General features: G+C 49.5%; 1 protein-coding gene across 6 annotated transcripts in view; it reads right to left on the bottom strand.

Annotated features, from left to right (window-relative positions):
• The window catches only part of DIAPH2 (diaphanous related formin 2), a 1,791,241-nt gene that overhangs the window by 1,282,615 nt on the left and 485,525 nt on the right, over positions 1-23,101 (bottom strand). For all 6 annotated transcript variants that reach the window (XR_012725273.1, XR_012725274.1, XM_075323052.1 and 3 more), the window contains one exon: positions 22,922-23,026. Coding sequence is in view for 4 of the 6 variants with exons in the window: in XM_075323052.1 (XP_075179167.1) it covers positions 22,922-23,026 (105 nt within the window). In the remaining 2 variants the exon portion in view is untranslated. The remainder of the gene's footprint in view (positions 1-22,921; positions 23,027-23,101) is intronic.

Genomic DNA, 23,101 nt, shown 5'->3' with positions numbered 1-23,101 from the left:
CATAACGCTCAGACATGATGTCCTAACACCATAATGCTTAGACATGATGTCCTATCACCATAACGCTCAGACATGATGTCCTAACACCATAATGCTCAGACATGATGTCCTAACACCACAATGCTCAGACATGATGTCCTAACACCATAATGCTTAGACATGATGTCCTAACACCATAACCCTCAGACATGATGTCCTATCACCATAACGCTCAGACATGATGTCCTATCACCATAATGCTCAGACATGATGTCCTATCACCATAACGCTCAGACATGATGTCCTATCACTACAATGCTCAGACATGATGTCCTATCACCATAACGCTCAGACATGATGTCCTAACACCACAATGCTCAGACATGATGTCCTATCACCATAACGCTCAGACATGATGTCCTATCACCATAATGCTCAGACATGATGTCCTAACACCACAATGCTCAGACATGATGTCCTATAACCATAATGCTCAGACATGATGTCCTATCACCATAATGCTCAGACATGATGTCCTAACACCATAATGCTCAGACATGATGTCCTAACACCATAACACTCAGACATGATGTCCTATCACCACAATGCTCAGACATGATGTCCTATCACCATAACGCTCAGACATGATGTCCTAACGCCACAATGCTCAGACATGATGTCCTATCACCATAACGCTCAGACATGATGTCCTAAACCCACAATGCTCAGACATGATGTCCTATCACCATAACGCTCAGACATGATGTCCTAACACCACAATGCTCAGACATGATGTCCTATCACCATAACGCTCAGACATGATGTCCTATCACCATAACGCTCAGACATGATGTCCTATCACCACAACGCTCAGACATGATGTCCTAACACCACAATGCTCAGACATGATGTCCTATCACCATAATGCTCAGACATGATGTCCTATCACCATAATGCCCAGACATGATGTCCTATCACCATAACGCTCAGACATGATGTCCTAACACCATAATGCTTAGACATGATGTCCTAACACCATAACGCTCAGACATGATGTCCTATCACCACAATACTCAGACATGATGTCCTATCACCATAACGCTCAGACATGATGTCCTAACACCATAATGCTTAGACATGATGTCCTAACACCATAACGCTCAGACATGATGTCCTAACACTACAATGCTCAGACATGATGTCCTAACACCATAACGCTCAGACATGATGTCCTAACACCACAATGCTCAGACATGATGTCCTAACACCTTAATGCTCAGACATGATGTCCTATCACCTTAATGCTCAGACATGATGTCCTATCACCATAACGCTCAGACATGATGTCCTATCACCATAATGCTCAGACATGATGTCCTAACACCACAATGCTCAGACATGATGTCCTAACACCATAATGCTCAGACATGATGTCCTAACACCACAATGCTCAGACATGATGTCCTATCACCACAATGCTCAGACATGATGTCCTAACACCATAACGCTCAGACATGATGTCCTATCACCACAACGCTCAGACATGATGTCCTAACACCACAATGCTCAGACATGATGTCCTAACACCATAACGCTCAGACATGATGTCCTATCACCATAATGCTCAGACATGATGTCCTAACACCATAATGATCAGACATGATGTCCTATCACCATACTGTTCTTAGACGGACCTGTCACGGTCATCTCTCTATTTTTGGAGATGGATTCAGGGTTGGAATTTCTCATTTCCTTCTGGGACTTTACATTTAAATGTAGTTTCATTCCTTTCAGTGCCTTATGAGTTCATGTCAATTTTGTTGCCACGTCCCTTCAGGTTTCCCAGCAATCCTTGCTGAAGATACAAACTCATTGTTCTCTGGCTGCCTAGGTGGAAGGTCCTGCTGAGGAGTTGTCCTGAACTTGGGCTTTATACTATTTTTGTTGCAGTTTCCCCAGTTTGTCCTTTCTTCCCTTGTGTCTTATTAGTGCAGCAGTGTGGTTAGCATCCCTCACCTGCCTCTCACTAGCCAGGGCATTTACAGGGTGTCTCAGGGCCTCAGATTCCTGTTTGGTGACAGTTGCAGAGACTGTATAGGGACTAGCTAGGAGAGTAGGGACAGCTGCAGGTGATGACAGAAGGTGTCTCATCTACCCTCTCACTAGCTCCAGGGCCCTCCATTGTTATTGTGTCCCCGGTTTCCCCTTTGTTTGTTGTGCATCAGACGCCCGTAGTTCTGAATGCACGAATCTGAATCTGATAAGTCTCTTCTTTTAAATGTCTTGTATTAAATAAATAAAATATGTTGCAATATTTTTTGCAAAAAATCTCGTGTTAAAGACTCAAGTTTTTCTATATGGTTAAAATTGTCTGAATTGAGTTGGCATATAAAATGCATGACATTACAAAAATCTGGAAATTGTTATTTACACTGCACAGAATGAGCAGCACAAGCAGCAGTGAGCAAAACAAGCAGCAGTGACCAGCACAAGCAGCAGTGACCAGCACATGCAGCAGTGATCAGAACAAGCAGCAGTGACCAGCACAAGCAGCATTGAGCAGCACAAGCAGCAGTGACCAGCACAAGCAGCAGTGACCAGCACAAGCAGCAGTGATCAGAACAAGCAGCAGTGACCAGCACAAGCAGCATTGAGCAGCACAAGCAGCACTGAGCAGAACGACAGCACAAGCAGCACGAGCACTACTGAGCAGAATGACCAGAATTGAGCAGAACAAGCAGCACTGAGCAGCACGAGCACCACTGAGCAGAATGACAGCACAAGCAGCACTGAGCGGAATGACAGCACAAGCAGCACAAGCACCACTGAGCAGAATGACAGCATAAGCAGCACGAGCACCACTGAGCGGAATGACCAGCATTGAGCAGAAAAAGCAGCACTGAGCAGGACTGAGCAGCACAAGCACCACTGAGCAGAATGACATCACAAGCAGCACTGAGCAGCACAAGCAGCACTGAGCAGCACAAGCACCACTGAGCAGAATGACATCACAAGCAGCACTGAGCAGCACAAGCACCACTGAGCAGAATGACATCACAAGCAGCACTGAGCAGAACAAGCACCACTGAGCAGAATGACATCACAAGAAGCACTGAGCAGCACGAGCACCACTGAGCAAAAAGAACAGAATGAGCAGCACTCAGCAGAACGAGCAGCACAGAGCAGAATGACCAGCATTGATCAGAACAAGCAGGACTGAGCAATACAAGCACCACTGAGCAGAACGACAGCACAAGCAGCACTGAGCAGAACAAGCAGCACTGAGCAAAAAGAATGGAACGAGCAGCACAGAGCAGAACAAGCAGCACTGAGCAGAACGAGCACGTGTCAGGGAATTGCTGGACTTGTCTTAGAAAGATATACATGTGCATATGAGCACTAGAGATGAGCGAGGTTCAAAGTTTGCCAATTTCATGTTCGAGTGATTTTGGGGGGTGTTCGAGTCGTTCGACGAACTCGAACGATTTGCTAAAAGTTCGTCAGTTCGAGTAACGTTCGAGATCGGTTCGAGCACTAAAAGCGTGGCTTTTCACAGTAAGTATGTGCGCACCTTTCGTATCTGCATGTGTCCTGCGTCCCCAGCACTATCCCTCTCTCTTTCCTAATCACTGATCACGGGCGTCTCGCTCCACGGCTGTCACAAATCTCCAGCGGCATTTCCTCTTTTGAAAATGGCTGCCGCTTCATTATTCAATTAGTTATTCCGTGCTTTCCCTGCCCACTGATGTCCATGATTGGTTACAGTCAGACACGCCGCCACGATGAGTGACAGCTGTCTCACTGCAAGCAATCACAGCCGCCGGCGGGCAGCTCTATATCGTGCAGTAAAATAAATAAATAAAAAAAATGCGGTTCCCCCATATTTGATATTAGCCAGGATAAAGCCACACGGCTGGAGGCTGGTATTGTCAGGATGGAGAGCGCCACATTATGGGGAGCCCACCACCCTAACAATATCAGCCAGCAGCCGCCCGGAATTGCTGCATCCATTAGATGCGGCAGTCCCGGAACTCTACCCAGCTTATCCCGAATTGCCCTGGTGCGGTGGCAATCGGGGTAATAAGGAGTTAATCATGCCAGGCGTCTTCCCGAGACACCTCCCATGATTAAACTGTAAGTGAAAGTAAAGAAACACACAACGAAAAATCCTTTATTTGGAATAAAAGGCAAAAAAACACCACATTTACCTTTTTATTAATCCCCAAACACCTCCAGGTCCGAAGTAATCCACACGACACTGTCAGCTCTGCTACATGAAGATGACAGGGAGCCCCGTATAACTCGATCGCTCTGTGTCCTCTTCACGTAGCACCTGATGTGAGCTGCGCTGTCACCAGACTTCACTCTGCAATGTAGACGTCAAGATAACCAAATCTGCCTATGTTTCTCATTAGAAACTCAATGGATAGAGCTCCCGTCTAAGAAGCATTAGGTCATGAGTTTGAGTCCCGGCCGTCCCGGTAAAAAATGTAATTTATTTTTAATTTTAAATTATAATTTTTATTTATTTCTAATTATAATTTAATTTAATTATGCACTGAGGGGAGGAGTCGGACATCAGCTGTGAGCGGGGGACACACCTCTAAAATCGGAGGAGTTCACGGAATGAGGCTGCATTGCTCTCTCTCTCTCTCTGTCTCTCTTTTTCTCTTTTTTTCCCTCTCCCTCTCTCTCCTCTCTTTCTCCCTTTTTTTCTCTCTCTCTCACTCCCTCTCTCTCCCTCTCTCTCTCTCTTTTTCCCTCTCTCTCTCTCCTCTCTCTTTTTCTCTCTTTTTCTCAGTCTCTCTTTTTCTCAGTCTGTCTTTTTCTCTTTTTCCCTCTCTCTTTCTTCTCTCTCTTATTCTCTCTCTCCCTCTCTCTCTTTTTCTCAGTCTGTCTTTTTCTCTTTTTCCCTCTCTCTTTCCTTTCTCTCTTCTCTCTCCTCTCTCTCTTCTCTCTCTCTTCTCTCTCTCTTCACTCTCTCTTCACTATCTTCTCTCTCTCTTCTCTCTCTCTCTCTCTCTCTCAGACCTGGCGATGATCAGCTGATGATCAGCTGATGCGGTCACCTGACAGAATCGGCTGATACTATAAGTCGAGCGGTGAGGCCAGCTAAACTATCAGCTGATGCTGTCGGACAGGAGTCTGCACTGAAGTGTGTAGTTTGTTTTGTTTTTTTTGCACTGATGCATCAGCTGATTGTATAAAAGCCGTTTATACAATCAGCTGCTGTGTCATGTGATTCAGGCCCTTGAACCTGACACATCATCTGATCGCTTTGCCTTCCAGCAAACCGATCAGATGATATTGGATCCAGGTTGGACGGCGCGGGACCCTTGACCCATGATTACTGCGGAGGGGGGTTCTTTATTTCAATAAAGATGGAGTCACTAATTGTGTTGTGTTTTATTTGTAATAAAAATATTTTTCTGTGTGTTGTGTTTTTTTTTTATCTGTACTAGAAATTCATGGTGGCCAGGTACAACTAGGCAGCTCTGGATTGGAATCCGCAGCACAGGTTGGCCCGAGCTTTCTGGACGCCTCTGCTGCAAATTGCAGTCCGCAGCCGCCCCAGAAAATGGCGCTTTCATAGAAGCGCCATCAACTGGCTCTGTATCTAACTCTTCCCGCAACCCTGAAGCCGGGTGGCTTGCTGGGTAATTATGAGTTAATACTAGCTTTGTTTTACTAACTAGTATTAAGCCAGAGATTCTTAGGCTACTTTCATACTTGCGTTGTTTTCCTTCCGTCACAATCCGCCCTTTTGGAAAACAGCGGAATCCGTTAACAGATTCCGCTGTTTCCCATAGACTTGTATGGATGACGGATTGTGTCAAAAGGACATGCGTTGCTTCCACTGGGCGACGCTGCGTTGCTTCCGCCCAGCGGGAGGAACACAGCATGTAACTTTTTTTGAGCAGCGGAATCCTTAGGATTTCACTGCGCATGCTCTCTCTGGCTCCCTGCACCCGTAACTAAGGTAAATATCGGGTAACCAAGCAAAGTGCTTTACCCGATATTTACCCTGGTTACGTGTGCAGGGAGCCTGACACTTCCCCACTCGGCTCCGCCCCCTCCCGCACTCCACTCCGCATGTATATGTATACACATACACACACACACACTCACCTGTCCTCAGCGCCATGGCCCCGCTCGGCTCCACCCACTCCGCACTCCGCCCCCTGCACACATTCTCGGCGGCCGAGCCATGAGCTGATCACCCGGCGACAGGCTGCTGGGAGCGATCAGCTGATCACCCGGCGACCGGCTGCTGGGAGCGATCAGCTGATCACCCGGCGACCGGCTGCTGGGAGCGATCAGCTGATCACCCGGCGACCGGCTTCTGGGAGTGATCAGCTGATCATTCACAATAGTCTGCCGCCGGTGAAACTGTAAAAAAAAAAAAAAAAAGGGCTGATTCCGTTGTTTTGTACAATCCGTTGCATCCGTTGTGCCACTATATGCAACACATCCGTTGCATCCGTCACACAACGTAATGCAACGGATACAGTTCAATGCAAGTGTGAAACTAGCCTTAATGTCAGGCAAGTTTGACCCGGCCATTAAGAATCTCCAATAAAGCGTTAAAAAAAAAGACACCACACAGAGAAAAAATACTTTAATAGAAATAAATACACAGACACACTTAGAGACTCCATGTTTTTACTCCCTGTGAGCCCTCCTCCACGATCCTGCTACAGCTACAGCTCTGCTACATCAGACAGCACTGCGTGGGAGGAAGAACGCTGCTGCTCCCATGCAGTCTATTCACTCAGTGAGAGTGAGCAGAAGCTGCGTGCTGTAAGCGGTGACGTCACCCCTGACAGGCGGGTTACCATAGCAACGGTGCTCCGATCACGTGATTCCCAATGCCGCAATTCACCGGCTGTGGCATCCAGTCCTTGCATGTGGGCTGACTCTGTAAAGAGCACCCACATGCAGGAACGGGGAAGCTGACCATGTGCCAGAGCATCTCGCCGGTACATGGAGATGCTGGAACGAGCACCGCGTACCAGAGAGGTGCACTGACAGGACCTAGCATGACGTCTAGCCATGTGACCAGTCTGTAGCCAATGAGATAATACACACGTGACTGATCACATGGCTATTTTGACGTCACGATAGGTTCTATCATCAGTGCTGGTTACCGGGATGACACAGCGATAATCGGAAGGAAAAGCGTCGGGAGACAGAGTGCAGGACGTGTCGCGGGGACCTATAAGTGTAATGGCAATGTTTATTAACTGTATGTGTACATGTATAATGTGTTTTTATGTGTTTGTGTTTGCCTCCCATTGTTTTCAATGGGGTTCGAGTGGTTCATCAAACGGTTCGTCGAACGGAGCCTCCGTTCGACGAACCGAACTCGAATGCTAGGGGGTGGCTCATCTCTAATGAGCACCCCACGGGGTCTGGGGGATACTCATCACCGGGCCGGTGAAGGTCAGAGGGTTGTCACGGGAGGCCCTGCCCGGTTTTGTGACCCAAAGGTGTCCACAAAAGGGATGGATGATGGAGATGAAGGGGTTGAGGATGTAGTAGTTGTCTTGTGACGCCACCTGTGGTGTGCAGCCAGGGATTAGCCGCCGCTGCGGGTGCTGTCCTCTGGGGCGGATGGTGTCGCAGCTGGGATGGTTCAGCTCCCCACAGGTAGAGCTTGGCTCCAGGGAGGATGATGGGGGTGGCAGTCTATGGTGGTGTGCACTGGGGTGCAGGACTGAGGACGCCGACAGTAACTGGACAACACAGGCCGGTAGTTTCTTTTACCTTTTACTTGTCGGTCTTTATGGTCCTGAGGTTACAGTAGTCCGGTCAGCCAGGAAGTAGTGGGGATTCTCTCTTTGCCAGGTGGTTTGGAGGCCTTCCTTAGTGCGCTCTGTGCGTGGGTCACTGTGGCCTGAAGCAGCACAGTGTCCCTCTTCTTTGATGCTACATGCCTTGCTCCTTGTGGCGGGCAGTACGAGCCGGATGCAGGGCCCGCTTGTATTTCTGCAGCCCCAGACTCTATTGTGCTACTTCGCCCTGGGAGTCTCTTGTGAGGCAAGAGATATGGAATCTCCTGCTGTCCGGGTTTTACTGCTGGGCCGTTAGCACCCGACAGTCGAGGACCCCGGTGTCCTAATTCTTGCGCTCAGTCCTGGAAAGCTTACGCCAAAGCTCTCTTACAGCGTTCTCTTTCCTCGCCTCTCGTGTTCTGAGGTCCCTCTTCCTGTCTCCCTGTCTAACCCCGCCCTAGCCCAGAATGCACAGGGAAGCTCGTCCCAACCAGGATTTGAGCTCCCCCTTCTGGCCTGAGTTAGGAAGTGTTGTGTTTGATTGTACCTGACATGGAGATTTCCCCGCTGCTTCCAGGCACAGCATTGCCCCCCGGTGAGGAGAATAACGCCACTGTGGCTCCCTTGACCACTGGGGTGCCACACATATAAATAGTGACACATTCCCTTTAAAGTGCATTGGATGCCTTAACCAGTTGATATCTATAGGGCTTTTGGGAGCTTGGTCCAAAATTTGGCCAGGGGCCCCAGAGACCCTAGTTATGCTACTGATCGGAATCCTAAATAGGAGAGCTCATCTAATAATCCACAACTCCTCATTAGGGTCTTTGAGAAAGAGTTTCATACAACCCCTTTAAGAAAAAGATTCTAACTGCAACTGCAGAAAACTTTTTCTGGCACACATTGTGCAAAACTTTTGGGAAAAAGGCAAAAACCTGCGACTGACTGGCATTTACTGCCCGCCATACTGTGACTGGCATAGGCTGCTCATGTAAATATTCCCCCTGAATGACGAGCGGTGGAGGATTAGCAGCTTTGGCATCTCCCGCTCATAAAGGGAATTTAAGATGAGAGGAGATTGTCTTTTTTACGCTGATTCTACCGCTAAACACCTGCGCTTGGTTCAATTTGCACAGATCCACAGGCGACTTCATCACGAGCTGCATCATTTCCATTTCTGGCGCATCTTAAATTCCCGGATGGGATAAGAAGCCAGTGATGATCTCCATCCATCTGACAAGCAGAAAGATATCGTACGGTGCGGACAAAGACAACCGTTTGTAGAGGAACAAAACTCAGAATTAAAAAAAGTCACAAAATGTCAGAGAAATATTGTGTCACGTTCTGCACAGTGAAAAGACAAAACTGCAGGCCATGGAGAAAAGCATCTGCGGTGCCCCTGGGCTTCAGGCGCCACTGGGTATTACACCACTTTTCAGGGGTAATATCTATCCTGGGTTAGGAGGAGGTTAACCTGCCGGTGCCTTCACAAAACACACACATAAAACAGTAAGGCAGTAAGGTGCTTACTCACAGGGGGTTGGCCTTGGGCAGACAGGGTAGGCAGCCACCATGAAGCATGGGACTTCCTGGTCTCTAGGAAAACCACTGGGGGCGGGCACCACATGGGGTAGAAATAGGCGCAACCATCACTCTTAGAGCAGAACCTTCCTGGGCACAGCTTGGGATAACATCTAGCACTGACAACTGGAGTTAGTGTTTCTCTCTTCATGGGCCCGCGCCTTGGAAGACGAGGCTCAGCCCAGGTTCCGGACAGCAACTGAGAGATACTTCACTAACAGACTTTCACGGGCATCGGCGGTGACCGGCGATGGATCCGGGATCGCCTGGAGCCCATTATAGCAGAGAGCGGTACTCTAGGGCAGTGCTTGAAAACCTGTGAGTAAAAAGACCTGGAACCACAGCCCGTCTCTGCCTTTCCTTTAACTGGCGTCGTCACCCAACGCTGCGGCGCCATCGGGGACTACAACCTCCCCCGTCCTTCATCATCCTCCCTGGGGTAATCCCGCTCCACCTGTGGGGAGCGACATTATCCCAGCTGCACCTAACATCTGCCCCGGAGAGAGACCCTGCAGCGGCGGCCGCGTACCTGGCCGCATACCACAAGTGGTGTCATGATCATCCTAATAGACTTTCCTAACCGTCACCCCCGTCCTCTACCTCCAACTACCACCCTCATCCTCCATTCCTGCCTCCCGTCCACCACCATCCTCCCCTTCCTGTACACCTCGGGGCAACGGAACTGGGCCAAGCCACCCCGTGATGGCACAGAGGATCTGCACCCCCGACGAGTAGGTTAATACACCTGTCCTGTAGGGCGCTACACATCCGCCATGTATTATCGGCACCAAGACATGACAAGAGGGTTCTGCAAAAGCAGCCACATGTGGGATCTTTGTCTGCAAAAGCTAAGGGAGGCATGCTCGCCAGAGCCACAGAGGGTGGCCACAAGCTACTGTGCACTGTCCAGAGGGATCAAGGATGAGAAGACAAGAAATGGCCGAGCTTCCATAGAAAGACAAGACATGGCCAAGCATCCAGAGAAAGACAAGACATGGCTGAGCCTCCAGAGAAAGACAAGACATGGCTAAGCTTCCATAGAAAGACAAGTCATGGCCAAGCATCCAGAGAAAGACAAGACATGGCTGAGCCTCCAGAGAAAGACAAGACATGGCTGAGCCTCCAGAGAAAGACAAGACAGGGCTGAGCATCCATAGAAAGACAAGACATGGCTAAGCTTCCATAGAAAGACAAGACATGGCCAAGCATCCAGAGAAAAACAAGACATGGCCAAGCATCCAGAGAAAAACAAGACATGGCCAAGCATCCAGAGAAAAACAAGACATGGCCAAGCATCCAGAGAAAAACAAGACATGGCCAAGCATCCAGAGAAAAACAAGACATGGCCAAGCATCCAGAGAAAAACAAGACACAGCTGAGCGCCCATAGAAAGACAAGACACAGCTGAGCTTCCAGAGAAAGACAAGACATGGCCGAGCTTCCATAGAAATACAAAATTTGGCAGAGTGTCCATAGAAAGACTCTCCCTCTATAGGCAGAGTGACCCGGGGTACCGAGGTACAGGGGTGCTGGTTAGTCTCTCTTGCTGGATGATGTGAGTTGTGATATCACAAAGCCTCAGAAGGGCCTGGGTGATTGTACCTGGGGGGCCACAGGTCAGTAAGCAAAGCAAAATGTTATTAAGAAAAAGGTGATTCTGATCCGTCTCTCCTCTCCGCGGCGTTATCACCGGACATTATTATTTTATCATCAGGAAGAACAGATACAACTAGATACTAATTAAAAGATAAGGAGCAGCGATGAGGCCAGAGCAGAGCGGTGATGAGACTGTAGCACAGCGGCGATGAGGCCAGAGCAGAGCAGCGATGAGGACGGAGCAGAGCCGTGATGAGACTGTAGCACAGCGGTGATGAGGCCAGAGCAGAGCAGCAATGAGGCTGTAGCACAGCGGCAATGAGTCCGGAGCAGAACGGCGATGAGGACGGAGCAGAGCCGTGATGAGGCTGTAGCACAGCGGTGATGAGGCCAGAGCAGAGCAGCGATGAGGACGGAGCAGAGCGGCGATGAGGCCAGAGCAGAGCGGCGATGAGGACGGAGCAGAGCGGTGATGAGTCCGGAGCAGAACGGCGATGAGGACGGAGCAGAGCGGTGATGAGTCCGGAGCAGAACGGCGATGAGGACGGAGCAGAGCGGCGATGAGGACGGAGCAGAACGGCGATGAGGCCAGAGCAGAGCGGTGATGAGACTGTAGCACAGCGGCGATGAGGCCAGAGCAGAGCGGTGATGAGGCTGTAGCACAGCGGTGATGAGGCTGGAGCAGAGCCGTGATGAGGCTGTAGCACAGCGGTGATGAGGCTGGAGCAGAGCGGCGATGAGGACGGAGCAGAGCGGCGATGAGTCCGGAGCAGAGCGGCGATGAGGACGGAGCAGAGCGGTGATGAGTCCGGAGCAGAACGGCGATGAGGACGGAGCAGAGCGGCGATGAGGACGGAGCAGAACGGCGATGAGGCCAGAGCAGAGCGGTGATGAGACTGTAGCACAGCGGCGATGAGGCCAGAGCAGAGCGGCGATGAGGCTGTAGCACAGCGGCGATGAGGCCAGAGCAGAGCGGCGATGAGGACGGAGCAGAGCGGCGATGAGTCCGGAGCAGAACGGCGATGAGGACGGAGCAGAGCGGCGATGAGGACGGAGCAGAACGGCGATGAGGCCAGAGCAGAGCGGTGATGAGACTGTAGCACAGCGGCGATGAGGCCAGAGCAGAGCGGCGATGAGGCTGTAGCACAGCGGCGATGAGGCTGTAGCACAGCGGTGATGAGGCCAGAGCAGAGCAGCGATGAGGCTGTAGCACAGCGGCGATGAGGCCAGAGCAGAGCGGCGATGAGGCTGTAGCACAGCGGCGATGAGTCCGGAGCAGAACGGCGATGAGGCCAGAGCAGAGCGGTGATGAGGCTGTAGCACAGCGGCGATGAGGCCAGAGCAGAGCGGCGATGAGGCTGTAGCACAGCGGCGATGAGTCCGGAGCAGAACGGCGATGAGGACGGAGCAGAGCGGTGATGAGGCTGTAGCACAGCGGCGATGAGTCCGGAGCAGAACGGCGATGAGGACAGAGCAGATCGGTGACGAGACTGTAGCACAGCGGCGATGAGCCCAGAGCAGCAATGAGGCTGTAGCACAGCGGCGATGAGGCCAGAGCAGAGCAGCAATGAGGCTGTAGCACAGCGGCGATGAGGCCAGAGCAGAGCAGCAATGAGGCTGTAGCACAGCGGTGATGAGGCCAGAGCAGAGCAGCAATGAGGCTGTAGCACAGCGGTGATGAGTCCGGAGCAGAACGGCGATGAGGACAGAGCAGAGCGGTGATGAGGCCGGAGCAGAGCCGAGATGAGGCCGGAGCAGAGCGCTCATCACTCCGCACAATGGGGAACGTCTCCAGAATTATTAATTTTATAAGTCCATTAATAGTAGATTCCATTACTGGAATGTTCTCTTCTGTGGTTACACAGCTCTGCCGGATAAAACTGTGACCGGAATAACTATATAGAAAAGACGGACGCCATCGGAACTGACTGTGACTCCTCTACGTGATCTTTGGTGCACGGTTTTGGTGTCATTAGATTGGTTAGAAATTAATGGATGCTGCGCTCTGATTGGCTGCTGTGGGCAGAGAAGATTTAATAACCCAGCTTCCAAAAAGTCAGGTGGTGTCCTTAGCAACCAATCAGACACCAGCTATCACTTTACCTCAGCAGTATCAGAAGTGAAAGCTGCGCTGTGATTGGTTACTATGGGCAGTAAAGGCAGATTTTCTTTAAGGCTATGTCCGCACGTTGCTTTTTACCTGCTTTTTTGCTGCTTTTTCAACTGCAGCGTTTAATGCCAAAATGGATGTGTTCTGCTTTTCAAGCAAAGTCTATGGGAATTTGGGTTTCTTGTCCGCACTTTGCAGTTCAAACTGCTGCCTTTTTGTTGCAGAACTTTGGTCAAAAACTCAGCTTTGCAGTGCAAAACCCAAATGGCAAAAACAATTCACATGTCAATTGTTTTTGCCATTTGGGTTTTGCACTGCAAAGCTGAGTTTTTGACCAAAGTTCTGCAACAAAAAGGCTGCAGTTTGAACTGCATAGTGCGGACAAGAAACCCAAATTCCCATAGACTTTGCTTGAAAAGCAGAACACAACCATTTTGGCATTAAACAGCGCAGAAGAAAAAGCAGGTAAAAAGCAACGTGCGGACATAGCCTTAGAGTTGATAAGAGTGTGGTGCTGCACTCACCACGATTCCTTCTAGTCAGAGTGGGACTGGAGATCCTGCGGCCACAGGGGGAGCTGATCCCACAGGACCCCCTACTGCTGCTCTGCAGACACTGGAGGAGCTGATCCCACAGGACCCCCTACTGCTGCTCTGCAGACACAGGGGGAGCTGATCCCACAGGACCCCCTACTGCTGCTCTGCAGACACTGGAGGAGCTGATTCCACAGGACCCCCTACTGCTGCTCTGCAGACACTGGAGGAGCTGATCCCACAGGACCCCCTACTGCTGCTCTGCAGACACAGGGGGAGCTGATCCCACAAGACCCCCTACTGCTGCTCTGCGGCCACAGGGGGAGCTGATCCCACAGGACCCCCTACTGCTGCTCTGCAGACACTGGAGGAGCTGATCCCACAGGACCCCCTACTGCTGCTCTGCAGACACAGGGGGAGCTGATCCCACAGGACCCCCTACTGCTGCTCTGCAGACACAGGGGGAGCTGATCCCACAGGACCCCCTACTGCTGCTCTGCAGACACTGGAGGAGCTGATCCCACAGGACCCCCTACTGCTGCTCTGCAGACACAGGGGGAGCTGATCCCACAGGACCCCCTACTGCTGCTCTGCAGACACTGGAGGAGCTGATTCCACAGGACCCCCTACTGCTGCTCTGCAGACACTGGAGGAGCTGATTCCACAGGACCCCCTACTGCTGCTCTGCAGACACTGGAGGAGCTGATTCCACAGGACCCCCTACTGCTGCTCTGCAGACACAGGGGGAGCTGATCCCACAGGACCCCCTACTGCTGCTCTGCGGCCACAGGGGGAGCTGATCCCACAGGACCCCCTACTGCTGCTCTGCGGCCACAGGGGGAGCTGATCCCACAGGACCCCCTACTGCTGCTCTGCAGACACTGGAGGAGCTGATCCCACAGGACCCCCTACTGCTGCTCTGCAGACACAGGGGGAGCTGATCCCACAGGACCCCCTACTGCTGCTCTGCAGACACTGGAGGAGCTGATTCCACAGGACCCCCTACTGCTGCTCTGCAGACACTGGAGGAGCTGATTCCACAGGACCCCCTACTGCTGCTCTGCAGACACAGGGGGAGCTGATCCCACAGGACCCCCTACTGCTGCTCTGCGGCCACAGGGGGAGCTGATCCCACAGGACCCCCTACTGCTGCTCTGCACACACTGGAGGAGCTGATCCCACAGGACCCCCTACTGCTGCTCTGCAGACACAGGGGGAGCTGATTCCACAGGACCCCCTACTGCTGCTCTGCAGACACAGGGGGAGCTGATCCCACAGGACCCCCTACTGCTGCTCTGCAGACACAGGGGGAGCTGATTCCACAGGACCCCCTACTGCTGCTCTGCAGACACTGGAGGAGCTGATCCCACAGGACCCCCTACTGCTGCTCTGCAGACACAGGGGGAGCTGATCCCACAGGACCCCCTACTGCTGCTCTGCAGACACAGGGGGAGCTGATCCCACAGGACCCTCTACTGCTGCTCTGCAGACACAGGGGGAGCTGATCCCACAGGACCCCCTACTGCTGCTCTGCAGACACTGGAGGAGCTGATTCCACAGGACCCCCTACTGCTGCTCTGCAGACACTGGAGGAGCTGATTCCACAGGACCCCCTACTGCTGCTCTGCAGACACTGGAGGAGCTGATCCCACAGGACCCCCTACTGCTGCTCTGCAGACACTGGAGGAGCTGATTCCACAGGACCCCCTACTGCTGCTCTGCAGACACTGGAGGAGCTGATCCCACAGGACCCCCTACTGCTGCTCTGCAGACACAGGGGGAGCTGATCCCACAGGACCCCCTACTGCTGCTCTGCAGACACAGGGGGAGCTGATCCCACAGGACCCCCTACTGCTGCTCTGCAGACACAGGGGGAGCTGATCCCACAGGACCCCCTACTGCTGCTCTGCAGACACAGGGGGAGCTGATCCCACAGGACCCCCTACTGCTGCTCTGCAGACACTGTCCCTCTTCTTCTCCAGCCTCGTGTACGTGAGACACAACACAGGGTAAATCAGCCGCAGCCTCGCAATGAATTTAGCCCGTTTTTCAGCTTACATGCGCCACCACAATGCATTCAAAACGCAGCTTATCGGCACATGCAGTGACTTAAACGCTGCGGAATAGAACGCAGACGTGCGCACATACCCTAAATTATGCTCAGCTTCTTGGCTGCCCTCACCTGCTCACACTCTCCATGACGCTTTGCTCTCTTTTGAAAATGTTCCCTTCCCCCACATATACCCTATATAGCCTAGCTACCCCTCCCCCGCAAATAGCATATACAGCCTAGTCCCCCTCCCCTTATATAGCATAAATAGCCTAGTCCAGCTTTCCTCACATATAGTATATATAGCCTAGTCCCCCTCCCCCACCTATAGCCTAAATAGCCTAGCTACACCTTCCCCACAAATAGCATATACAGCCTAGTCCCCCTCCCCTTCTATAGCATAAATAACCTAGTCCCGCCTTCCTCACATATAGTATATATATAGCCTAGTCCCCCTCCCCCACCTATAGCCTAGATACCCCTCCCCCACAAATAGCATATACAACCTAGTCCCCCTCCCCTTATATAGCATATATAGCCTAGTCCAGCTTTCCTCACATATAGTATATATAGCCTAGTCCCCCTCCCCCACCTATAGCCTATATAGCCTAGCTACCCCTCCCCAACAAATAGCATATACAGCCTAGTCCCCCTCTCCCACATATAGCTTATACAGCCTAGCTAGCTACCCTTCCCCCACATAGAGCCTAAATAGCCTAGACCCCTCCCCCACATATAGCATATACAGCCTAGTCCCCCTCTCCATATATAGCATACAGTTAGGTCCAGAAATATTTGGACAGTGACACAAGTTTTGTTATTTTAGCTGTTTACAAAAACATGTTCAGAAATACAATTCTATATATAATATGGGCTGAAAGTGCACACTCCCAGCTGCAATATGAGAGTTTTCACATCCAAATCGGAGAAAGGGTTTAGGAATCATAGCTCTGTAATGCATAGCCTCCTCTTTTTCAAGGGACCAAAAGTAATTGGACAAGGGACTCTAAGGGCTGCAATTGACTCTGAAGGCGTTTCCCTCATTAACCTGTAATCAATGAAGTAGTTAAAAGGTCTGGGGTTGATTACAGGTGTGTGGTTTTGCATTTGGAAGCTGTTCCTGTGACCAGACAACATGCGGTCTAAGGAACTCTCAATTGAGGTGAAGCAGAACATCCTGAGGCTGAAAAAAAAGAAAAAATCCATCAGAGAGATAGCAGACATGCTTGGAGTAGCAAAATCAACAGTCGGGTACATTCTGAGAAAAAAGGAATTGACTGGTGAGCTTGGGAACTCAAAAAGGCCTGGGCGTCCACGGATGACAACAGTGGTGGATGATCGCCGCATACTTTCTTTGGTGAAGAAGAACCCGTTCACAACATCAACTGAAGTCCAGAACACTCTCAGTGAAGTAGGTGTATCTGTCTCTAAGTCAACAGTAAAGAGAAGACTCCATGAAAGTAAATACAAAGGGCTCACATCTAGATGCAAACCATTCATCAATTCCAAAAATAGACAGGCCAGAGTTACATTTGCTGAAAAACACCTCATGAAGCCAGCTCAGTTCTGGAAAAGTATTCTATGGACAGATGAGACCAAGATCAACCTGTACCAGAATGATGGGAAGAAAAAAGTGTGGAGAAGAAAGGGAACGGCACATGATCCAAGGCACACCACATCCTCTGTAAAACATGGTGGAGGCAACGTGATGGCATGGGCATGCATGGCTTTCAATGGCACTGGGTCACTTGTGTTTATTGATGACATAACAGCAGACAAGAGTAGCCGGATGAATTCTGAAGTGTACCGGGATATACTTTCAGCCCAGATTCAGCCAAATGCCGCAAAGTTGATCGGACGGCGCTTCATAGTACAGATGGACAATGACCCCAAGCATACAGCCAAAGCTACCCAGGAGTTCATGAGTGCAAAAAAGTGGAACATTCTGCAATGGCCAAGTCAATCACCAGATCTTAACCCAATTCAGCATGCATTTCACTTGCTCAAATCCAGACTTAAGACGGAAAGACCCACAAACAAGCAAGGCCTGAAGGCTGCGGCTGTAAAAGCCTGGCAAAGCATTAAGAAGGAGGAAACCCAGCGTTTGGTGATGTCCATGGGTTCCAGACTTAAGGCAGTGATTGCCTCCAAAGGATTTGGAACAAAATATTGAAAATAAAAATATTTTGTTTGGGTTTGGTTTATTTGTCCAATTACTTTTGACCTCCTAAAATGTGGAGTGTTTGTAAAGAAATGTGACAATTCCTACAATTTCTATCAGATATTTTTGTTCAAACCTTCAAATTAAACGTTACAATCTGCACTTGAATTCTGTTGTAGAGGTTTCATTTCAAATCCAATGTGGTGGCATGCAGAGCCCAACTCGCCAAAATTGTGTCACTGTCCAAAGATTTCTGGACCTAACTGTATATAGCCTCGCTACCTCTCCCCCACATACAGCCTGGGAGACGTTACCAAGGTACCATAGATGGAAGATGAAGATGTTGGGGGATGCTGCCAAAGTAGATGCAAGGTGAAGATGATGGAACAACGCTACCAAGGTAGATGGAAGGTAAAGATGATGGAACAACGCTACGAAAGTAGATGGAAGGTGAAGATGATGGTCAACGCTGCCAAGGTAGATGGAAGGTGAAGATGATGGAACAACGCTGCCAAGGTAGATGGAAGGTGAAGATGATGGAACAACGCTGCCAAGGTAGATGGAAGGTGAAGATGATGGAACAACGCTACCAAAGTAGATGGAAGGTGAAGATGATGGACCAACACTGCCAAGGTAGATGGAAGGTGAAGATGATGGAACAACGCTACCAAAGTAGATGGAAGGTGAAAATGATTGAACAACGCTGCCAAGGTAGATGGAAGGTGAAGATGATGGAACAACGCTACCAAAGTAGATGGAAGGTGAAGATGATGGAACAACGCTGCCAAGGTAGATGGAAGGTGAAGATGATGGAACAACGCTGCCAAGGTAGATGGAAGGTGAAGATGATGGAACAACGCTGCCAAGGTAGATGGAAGGTGAAGATGATGGAACAACGCTACCAAAGTAGATGGAAGGTGAAGATGATGGAACAACGCTGCCAAGGTAGATGGAAGATGAAGATGATGGAACAACGCTGCCAAGGTAGATGGAAGGTGAAGATGATGGAACAACGCTACGAAAGTAGATGGAAGGTGAAGATGATGGAACAACGCTGCCAAGGTAGATGGAAGGTGAAGATGATGGAACAACGCTACCAAAGTAGATGGAAGGTGAAAATGATGGAACAACGCTGCTAAGGTAGATGGAAGGTGAAGATGATGGAACAACGCTGCCAAGGTAGATGGAAGGTGAAGATGATGGAACAACGCTACCAAAGTAGATGGAAGGTGAAGATGATGGAACAACGCTGCCAAGGTAGATGGAAGGTGAAGATGATGGACCAACGCTGCCAAGGTAGATGGAAGGTGAAGATGATGGAACAACGCTGCCAAGGTAGATGGAAGGTGAAGATGATGGACCAACGCTGCCAAGGTAGATGGAAGGTGAAGATGATGTAACAACGACACCAAGGTAGATGGAAGGTGAAGATGATGGAGGACGATACCAAGGTAGATGGAAGGTGAAGATGATGGGAGACACTACTGTTCTGTCCCCACTTGAAGGCGATTGAAGGTGCGTAGTTGAGGGATGGTGTGAGAATCTTACCTTCGTTTTCCTATAGGTGAGGCAGACATGACCAGAGCGATCCAGAGTTAAACATGCACATGCTGAGATGAAACAATGGTGGTTTATTTTCTCCAAAGGTTAGGACATGCAGAGTACAGCGGTCCAAGTACCTGGCATTGTGGTTCTCTTGTGATGCTTGTTTCTGAAGCCACTAAGGTCAGAAGACTTTGCTTCCAGCAGCTGCAATAAGGGGGTGTTTTTCTCACAAACTCTGGCTGGAACTGAATATGCCAGGAAGTGATGTAAGAGGATCAGCAGACACTCCCATGGGCTGGACAAAAGAAACAGAGGAGCCGAAAGGTCTGACCAGTAGATGGCAGCAGAGACAAGCATGAAAAACATTAAATAACAGTTTTAACTAAAACAAATAGAAACAGCACAACTACCAAGGTAGATGGAAGGTGAAGATGATGGGGGATGACTGCTGGAAGCTTCACAGAGAAGATCTGCAGCCTTTTGTATGTATAGAATCACGCTCTGTATATTCAGGATCATGCTCTGCATATTAGGGATCACGCTCTGTATATACGGGATCACACTCTGTATATACGGGATTTCGCTCTGTATATACGGGATCACGCTCTGTATATAAGGGATCACGCTCAATATATAAGGAATCTCAGTCTGTATATAAGGGATCACGCTCTGCATGTACAGGATCACGCTCTGTATGTACGGGATCACCCTCTGTATATATAGGTTCACGCTCTGTATATACAGGATCACGCTCTATATATACAGGTTCACGCTCTGTATATACGAGATCATGCTCTGTATATACGGGATCACGCTCTGTATATGCGGGATTACACTCTGTATATGCGGGATCACGCTCTGTATATACAGGATCATGCTTTGTATATATGGGCTCATGCTCTGTATATACAGGATCACACTCTGTATGTCACGCTCTGTTTATACGGGATCATGCTCTGTTTATACGGGATCACGTTTTGTGTATACGGGATCACGCTTTGTGTATACGGGATCACGCACTGTATATACGGGATCATGCTCTGTATATACAGGATTACGCTCTGTGTATATGGGATCACGCTCTGTATACGGGATCACGCTTTGTGTATATGGCATCATGCTCTGTGTATACAGAATCACGCTGTGTATGGGATCACGCTCTGTATACGGGATCACGCTTTGTGTATATGGCATCACGCTCTGTGTATACAGAATCACACTGTGTCCACGGGATCACGCTCTGTGTACGGGATCACGCACTGTATATACGGGATCACGCTCTGTATATACAGGATTACTCTCTGTGTATATGGGATCACGCTCTGTATATGGGATCACGCATTGTATATACGGGATCATGCTCTGTATATACAGGATTACTCTCTGTGTATATGGGATCACGCTCTGTATACGGGATCACGCACTGTATATACGGGATCATGCTCTGTATATACAGGATTATTCTCTGTGTACATGGGATCACGCTCTGTATACGGGATCACGCTTTGTGTATATGGCATCACGCTCTGTGTATACAGAATCACGCTGTGTGTATGGGATCACGCTCTGTGTACGGGATCACGCTTTGTGTATATGGGATCACGCTCTGTGTATACAGGATCACACTGTGTACACGGGATCACGCTCTGTGTATACGGGATCACGCACTGTATATACGGGATCACGCTCTGTATATACAGGATTACACTCTGTGTATATGGGATCACGCTCTATATACAGGATCACGCTCTGTGTACACGGGATCACGCACTGTATATATGGGATCACGCTCTGTATATACAGGATTACTCTCTGTGTATATGGGATCACGCTCTGTATACGGGATCAAGCATTGTATATACGGGATCATGCTCTGTATATACAGGATTACTCTCTGTGTATATGGGATCACGCTCTGTATACGGGATCACGCACTGTATATACGGGATCATGCTCTGTATATACAGAATTACTCTCTGTGTATATGGGATCACGCTCTGTATACGGGATCACGCTTTGTGTATATGGCATCACGCTCTGTGTATACAGAATCACGCTGTGTGTATGGGATCACGCTCTGTGTACGGGATCACGCTTTGTGTATATGGGATCACGCTCTGTGTATACAGGATCACACTGTGTAAACGGGATCACGCTCTGTGTATACGGGATCACGCACTGTATATACGGGATCACGCTCTGTATATACAGGATTACACTCTGTATATGGGATCACACTCTATATACGGGATCACGCTCTGTGTATACAGAATCACGCACTGTGTATACGGGATAACGCTCTGTATATACAGGATTACACTCTGTGTATATGGGATCACGCTCTGTATACGGGATCACGCTCTGTGTACACGGGATCTCGCTCTGTGTACACGGGATCGCGCTTTGTATATACGGGATCACACACATTACTTTCCACTTTCGCACTAATAGTCCTTTGCTCTGAGGCCTTTTTACAATCTCATGTTACACGTCTCGGGTAGCGCCGCGCACATTTCGAGCCGCGGCTCCACCATGTCCAGAGCCGCGGCTCATTAAGCTCTAATGCATTCAGGATTATTGTAATGTGATTTATGGAGCAACTTTCTGATTGTTCCCAAGTTCTTCAGGGTTTAGGTTACAGATTACAGCGGCTGAAGACCGGGGGTCCTCCGTCCTCTCCTCACTGTGGATTTCTGAACACAGTCGTAGATAAAGTTGCAGGACAATGACCAGTCCAACCATGGTGGGGGGGGGGGACCCTGCACGAAGCTTGGACTGGACTTGGGGGGATATTCATTCTTCAAGATGCACCCAAGACACAGGATTCTTCCTCCAACAGCTGTGACCAGCCCCCATCATGCTCTCCAGGACCTGGATTGTTAGGAAGACTTGGAGCTTGACCACAAAATGCTTTTCTACTACATTGGTTCCTATTGAAGAACCCTTTAAACTAGACTGCAGAACTAAACCCCCGTGTGATAGCACCAGGTCGGCACAAGTCTCTCTGAGGAGAGGCAGCTGATGGAGACTGACAACCAGCAAAAAGTATACAACTTATCTCCCCTCGAAAAGGAAGACCTCTAGTGCCGCCTATACGATGCTATAACTATGTCCGACCCATAGATGGAGCTGAAAACATGGCTAGGAATATCAGCCGATCCAGAGAGACCCCAACATTGCTGTCTGCAGAGAAAGTCACTGCTTTGACTGAAATCCCGCTTTGTGGGTCTGGTTTACAGCGTGTAGCCATAGGAGGGGCTAAGAAGACCTCATTTATATAAGTCAATACAACCTTCCATTCACTGACAGCAAGGAGAGGTGTGAAAACAGTGATGGATCACACGCAAAGTATATAGTACATAAATACAGAATAATACAGCTTTATATTCACTGAACTGCTCCCATAATTCAGAACACTGACTAACCCTTCCAATAAGCAGACGTTCTGTAAAAGAGATGGGCTTCATGGGTCTATCTGTACTCAATAAGGGGTTAAAATATCAGAGAAATATAGAATTTTCACTTTATGGGAATCACACATGATCTGGCGCCGAATTCTCCTGACATGAAGTCTGTATTTTGCTTTATTACCTGCGTCCGCAGCTGCTGGATTTCAGTTTCCAGCTCTTTGATTTTCTCCTCTCGTTTCTGAAGTTCGGTCTGCGCCTCCTGTCGTGCCGTGAACTCTTCATCAAACTGCAAGGATAAGAGCGGAAAGTCATCATTTCCAATAGACTGTGCCCTAAATGTGCCACTTTCATAAGGTGTAAA

The sequence above is a fragment of the Anomaloglossus baeobatrachus genome, chromosome 9, assembly GCF_048569485.1.
Source record: "Anomaloglossus baeobatrachus isolate aAnoBae1 chromosome 9, aAnoBae1.hap1, whole genome shotgun sequence".
NCBI classification, from domain to species: Eukaryota; Metazoa; Chordata; class Amphibia; order Anura; family Aromobatidae; genus Anomaloglossus; species Anomaloglossus baeobatrachus.
Note: the sequence above shows the minus strand (reverse complement) of the source record. Positions and strands in the feature narration are given on the sequence as shown.